General features: G+C 32.9%; 1 protein-coding gene across 1 annotated transcript in view; it reads left to right on the forward strand.

Annotated features, from left to right (window-relative positions):
• LOC143251570 (transmembrane channel-like protein 3) overlaps positions 1 to 5,360 on the forward strand; it is an 81,038-nt gene extending 75,678 nt beyond the window's left edge. The window contains exons 24-25 of the mRNA XM_076502842.1: positions 2,957 to 3,650; positions 5,164 to 5,360. Coding sequence (XP_076358957.1) covers positions 2,957 to 3,650; position 5,164 — 695 coding nt within the window. The 3' untranslated portion in view covers positions 5,165 to 5,360. The remainder of the gene's footprint in view (positions 1 to 2,956; positions 3,651 to 5,163) is intronic.
• The last annotated feature ends 1,581 nt before the right edge of the window (positions 5,361 to 6,941 follow it).

The raw sequence follows: 6,941 nt of genomic DNA on the forward strand, positions 1-6,941 counted from the left end.
AGAAGTAAGAGATCTACTCTTCATGCATTACAGAAACTTAAAGCTTATGTTTATGAAAGTATAAACAATAAGTGTATTACATTATTAATTTCTTTGGATTTTAAAAATGTTTTTAACTCAGTGGACATCATGATCTTAATAAAACATTTAAATAATCTAAAAATACCTTTGAAGTTGAGAAAGGGGATTATTGATTTTATTCAAAATAGAGAAGTTTTAATAGAAAGTATAAGTAAGAAATATAATAAGGGGATTCCCCAAGGATCTAGTTTGGGACTTATTCTGTGGAATCTTTATATTGATGGAATGTTAAAATTAAAGAGTACAAATAATGTGAACATACAAGCGTTTGCTGATGACACCATTATTTTAATGCGAGTAAAAGCTTCATATCTATTTGCGTCTTTGTCTGAGAATATATTAAATAAGGTTAACAACTGGATTTTAGATAATAAATTAGAACTTAATATAGATAAATCAAATTTTATTTTAATTTATAAAGGTAAGAATATTACGCATATACCCACAATTACTGTTAGTAATAAAAGAATTAAATTTACTAAAGAGCTGAAATACTTAGGTATGATAATTGACATGAAATTAAACTGGTTATCGCATCTTAATTTTGTTAAAAGTAAAATAGTTAATATTATTAAAAAATTAAAGCGGATTTCAAGAGCCACTTGGAGCTTGAAACCAAAAATTTTGAACGATATTTACATATTAAGTAAAGAAAAAATGATAACACATGGATATGAGACCTGGTTTGAATATACAGAATGGATTAAAAACAAAATTTTGCAAATTCAAAGAATTGCAATATTACCCATCGCAAAGACCTATAAAACTGTAGCCAGTTTAACACTTAATACCTTAACGGGGATTCCCCCTTTAGATCTAAAACTAGAAGTTGATGTTAAGTTATATGAACTGTTTTTTCTTAAACAAAATGTTAAAATAGAAGATGAAGTAATTGAACCAGAAATTATTGAAGTTCTAACGGAGCTAAATTTAGCTCCTTGGATCAATCGTAGTTTTAATTGGTACTATGATGAAGATTTAAAACAATTTAGTAATAAATCTTATACAGATGGCTCAAAAATTAATAATAATAAAGTTGCATATGCTTATATATATATTTATAATGATGAAATTAAAGATGAAAGTATGTTTAGATTGAATGATAATACTACAGTATTTATGGCTGAACTGTTTGCAGTTTTTAAGACTATTGATTTCATGGTAAATAATAACATTTATGAAGCAGCGATATATTCTGATTTAAGGTCATCATTAATGGCACTTAAATCATGTAAAGATAGTAATTATTTAGTTAATAGAATTAAATAATATATTATCTACAATAATCTTAATATTATTTTTATTTGGGTCAAAGCCCACAGTGGGATCATTTATTATGAAATAGTAGATCTTAAAGCTAAGGAAGCCACAGATAGAATGGAAATTAATGTTGAATTTGGATACAGTGAAAAACAAATTAAAACGAAATTAAATAAAGAATTATTAAGTAATTGTCAACAGAGATGGGATGATGCTTCTGTTGGTAGATTCACCTATAAATATTTTAATAAAGTAAATTTTAATAGATGTAAAGGAGCCTTTTATATGAATCAAATTTTAACAAATCATGGGGTTTTCCCAGAATATCAAGCAAGAGTTTATAGAAAATCTAATTTATGTCTCTGTGGAGAGATAGGAACACAAGATCATATATTGCAAAAATTATGATTATATAAGAAAGTAATATTTTCCTAAAAATTATCTAAATTGGGAATTTAAGAATTTATTGTTAAATGTGGGAGCAGTAAATATTATTAAATGTATTATTACTGATATTTTGGAAAAGTTATGTTGAAATTGGTTTGATTTAGGGCCTGGCATGGCCAAGCGCGTAAGGCGTGCGACTCGTAATCCGAGGGTCGCGGGTTCGAGCCCGCGTCGCGCTAAATATGCTCGCCCTCCCAGCCGTGGGGGCGTATAATGTGATGGTCAATCCCACTATTCGTTGGTAAAAGAGTAGCCCAAGAGTTGGCGGTGGGTGGTGATGAATAGCTGCCTTCCCTCTAGTCTTACAATGCTAAATTAGGGACGGCTAGCACAGATAGCCCTCGAGTAGCTTTGTGCGAAATTCCAAAACAAAATGTTTAATTTATTTGTTTCTGTTTGTTTCCAAGTAGGTAACTGATGTAATATATTGTAACAATCTTGTATGTTGTAAAAAAAATATTATTATTATTGTTAGAATTATAAAAAAAAAAAAAAAGTTGGACTTTGGCGACAAATCTTCTAGATAGAGGAAGTCTCATTTTAGAAATGTTAGGTTTTATTAGTTTGATTTACCCTACTGGCCGGGTTTGTGTATATGAATATTGGAGTGATTATCGAGCAGTATTGCTATGCAGCGGCTTAATCATTATTCGAATACCCCGTAAGGGGTGGGACGATAGCATTTTGGTTACATACCTCCCGCTAGTACAGCGGTAAGTCTACGGACTTACAACGCTAAAATCAGCGGTTCGATTCCCCTCGGTGGGCTTAGCAGATAGCCCGATGTGGCTTTGCTATAAGAAAACACACACATCAATTACGTATATACAAGTATCACATAATTAGGCATGTTTTATCTTTTTATAATGAAAGTATTTCGGATGAGATAATATGGACACTTTGGAATATCTGACACGTGTTTTCTTCACACCGTGTTTATGTTAAACTGTATTAAAATCACTATTTTAAATGAAGAAAATGTTATTACATCTAACTTTATTCTAATAATTATTTTTAATTATTATTGGCTTGTCGGGAAACTTGGCCTTATACTCAGTTAATTATTTACGTCCTCAATCCGTTAAACATAAAAAATTTCAATGAGTGGACACCATCATTATTTTCAGATTTAGCTTTATTTTTTTATACGTATGTCAACTTCTCACAGGATCGGTCAAAGCACACAGCCCAGAACAAACTGAAATGATAGAAACCTCTACTGGAAATAATCATTCGATGGTTAAAGATGAATACATAATATCCGAAACAGAGTTTTCTACAAATAAAACAGAATACGAGAATGTTGAAGAAGATGAGATAATAGACGATATTAATCACGGACATCCTCTAACCACACAAATTCCAATACAAAACATCCACGCTTGTGATTCAAAGAACCACGGAAGTGTTGAGTTGGCTGACAACACACCTTTAGATATAGACACTCTTGGTAACGACCTGTCGCAAACTTCGGCAGTTCTGTCAGAGCATGGAAACAATCAAAATAGCACAATGGGTAAAGATTTGACATCAACAGTGCAGAACTCTGACAGGTGTTACGAACTCGAAAGCCTTTCATCTGTAAGCCAATCAGAAATGCTCAATTCATCAGAGTTGACTGAAGTTAATATTACGCACTTACAACCAAGTCTAGAAGACATTTTGGAGTTGCCTACTAATTGCACTAACACAGAGAACCAGCAGCTAGAGCGCCCTCATCCGGCCAGCGAAATCAACACCCTTCATGCTGTAATCCCAACACTTGAATCTGTGCCAGAAACGCTGTCGACTCCACTGGAAACGAGCTTAACACAAAGCTCAGAAACAGAAGAAAGTTCATCACCTATGGACACACTGCTGTGGTAATATATACATAACTTCCTATAGTAGTTAACTATTCTTTCCGAATCGATTTTTTTTTTCTGGTTTGAATGGACTTTACGAGGGAAATATTTACTTTTATTTAAACAGCATGTTCGTACCTTTTTCTGTTTAATTATTATAAGATAAAATATGGCGCTTTTATTTTGCGTCTTAATTATACTCGAATTAAACTTAATATTCAGAAATGTTTTGTCATCTAATAAAAAAAAAAACAATTATTTCCTTCTTGTTACTTTGTTACTTAAATGCCCTTTGCATTACTTGACTGAAAATACTTAGTTACTTTGAAGTCATTATAATTTTTTACTGACGTTTAAATAAATTGTAAGGTTATCATTTTTAGGCTTAGATTTTCAGGGACAAAAATATTATATATGAGGTGTTTCTGTCAAATTCGAAGTTAGGCTTCACGATTGTAATTGCTTACTATGTCATGGATTGCTATTCGGGTTTAAAACTTCTTACCTTTACACGTAGTAATCTGTTACTGCAGCTGTAACTGATGATATTACCCTACTCTTAACGGTAGGAATATATTTTCTGGTCTACTACATGTGCATTCAACATTTCAATTTTCTTTTCGCTGTTCAGCTATTATTTTGAACATGAAATGAAGTGCTGCTACCTAGTGGATGTAATTTTATTGTCGTTTTTATCTTCGTTACACGCTCTAGTTTTATCAGATTACTAGATTTACCTGTATGTGCATCTTGTTAAAAAACGATTAATAATTCTTGGTTATTTTGTGTATGACACGTAGTTTTAACTACGTTTTGCATAAACTCGTGCGGTTTTCTTAAATACGTGCACTTTACTTCAATGTAAACTGCTCACCGATGTTGTATTAGCAGAAGTATTAACCACTTGCTTACTGTACCTAAAATAATAAGATGTGGGCTTTGCGCACTTACTGACAAGGGATCTGTAAGACATTGAATTTGTCCCTCTGTATGTGTAAATACCTACGAATGAATTACAAACAAACAACTACATATTTTAATACAATGTTCTAATTATGCAGTATTAACACTTACTACGTCACGCGGAATATAATCTAACCCTAGTATTCAAGAATTAATATCATAAGGGATATTCCAACTTGGAAGCTTCACATATAAAGTAACAATTAACGCATGTTTGTGAGTCCAGTCGTCGTTGCCTACGAACTGCAAAGTAAAATGTGGAATGCCGTCCTAGATTTAAGTAGCCTAAATTATGATAGTTTTCAAAATATTCTTCTAACATATTATAATAGCTGGTTCAAATAAGCGATAACATTTATAAAAACTTTAAGAATATCAAGAAACACAAACTGTAAGATGGAAACTTCATGAACTAAGTTTATGATAATAAATAACATTCCAAACAACGTTTTAATATTTAGGTATATTCAAGACACAAAATATCACAGTACGTTTTGCTCTTATAAGAGTGTATGTTTTTCTTTCTTTTTCGTGAGGGTTTACTCTTTTCTTTATTTCTTTTTTTCAGAAGCTAAGATCCATGGACATTGAATCACTATAGGACGGACAATGAAGCCCTTTAAATTTGTATGACGCATTGTTTGTCTCACTTGAACATTTGTAATTTGTGAAAATTATTACTCAGTGATTTTTCATATATACATAAATATGCATGTCAGTATATCTTTTTATGATATATATTATATATATATAATGTTTTCTCTCTTTGGAATAAATGTTTAAAAAAAAAGCATTTTGTTTGGCTTGTTACGTATTTTACTGACCCACCCGATTATTACAAAACAAAAAACAACAATGCGTTTAAGTTTCTTGTAACATATTACTGAACCCCCTGATTATTACTTTATTACTGAAAAGATTTAAAGGATTTGTTACGCGGTAAGTTCTGGATATTCAAAATGTTATCGTAGTTCATTTATTAGGCTAATGTATTGATTGGAATAACAGAGCCGTTCTCAGTAAAATAAACAGAATGTGGAATTCATCAAGCAACGTTTTCACTTTTCGTGGACAATTCTTCAAAGTATTTGTGAAGACTAGGTTCGGTTCTCAATCATTTTTTGTTAATGTATCCGTATTACTCTATAAAATCTCTTAATGTCGGTAATATCATGTTCACGAACTGGCGTGTTGAAAAGATACCGATATAAATCTTTGTGGTTCTCAAAGCTCATCAAAAGATCTCCAGAAACTTGCGTATCCTAAATAATCCTCCTTCCCCACCCTTCCACTGTTCCTCATCTAGCAGTGTAAGACGAGAGGAAAGGCAGCTAGTCATCAGCACCCACCGCCAACTCTTGGGCTACTCTTTTACCAGCGAATAGTGGGATTGACCGTCACATTATAACGACTGAAAAGGCGTACGACGGGGATGCGAACCCGCGACCCTCGGATTACGAGTCGTACGCCTTAACCCACCTGGCCATGCCGGGCCTCCATTGTGAATAAACAGATACCAAGTATTTTACAGAACTTTGTATTTTGTGTATTTGCTATAAAGCTTCCCCACCCACTGACATTTTTCTGCAGCCTCCACTTTGTGAATCACTAACTTTGTACAGAATATTTTATTGTCATATACGTTAAGTAAATGCTACGACATTATTTATTGGAAATTTGTTTAGTTTGTTTTCGAATTTCGCGCAAAGCTACACGAGGGCTATCTGCGCTAGCCGTCCCTAATTTAGCAGTGTAAGACTAGAGGGAAGGCAGCTAGTCATCACCATTCACCGCCAACTTTTGGGTTACTCTTTTACCAACGAATAGTGGGATTGACCGTCACATTATAACGTCCCCACGGCTGAAAGGGTGAGCATGTTTAGTGTGACGAGGATTTAAACCCATGACCCTCAGATAACAAGTCGAGTGCCTTAACCACCTGGCCATGATGGGCCTTAATGAGATGAACCCACTATTAAGTAAATAAAATTTGGTTGATTTTGTGTTTTATAGCACAAAGCAGCTAAGCTATCTGCGCCAAAATCCGGTAAATATATAAAATTATATTTTTCTAATTTCAAATCGAACAAGATGAACTGTGATTTTTAAAAGGGAACCACATTAAAAAGGTATAATGTATATATTTAAAAAACTTAAATGGCAGTAAAATGATCAATGGCCTTTAAAAAACTAAAAAACATTACCAAAGTGGACAGTGTCACCATCACCAATAACGCTGTCTCACGTTATGGACAAACCTTGGGATAGAACATGCTTAAAAATGGTGCCGTCGTTATAAATCATAACGATGACAAGAAAGTAAAATGTGGCTTATTGTGATCTGAG

The sequence above is a fragment of the Tachypleus tridentatus genome, chromosome 6, assembly GCF_004210375.1.
Source record: "Tachypleus tridentatus isolate NWPU-2018 chromosome 6, ASM421037v1, whole genome shotgun sequence".
Lineage (NCBI taxonomy): Eukaryota > Metazoa > Arthropoda > Merostomata > Xiphosura > Limulidae > Tachypleus > Tachypleus tridentatus.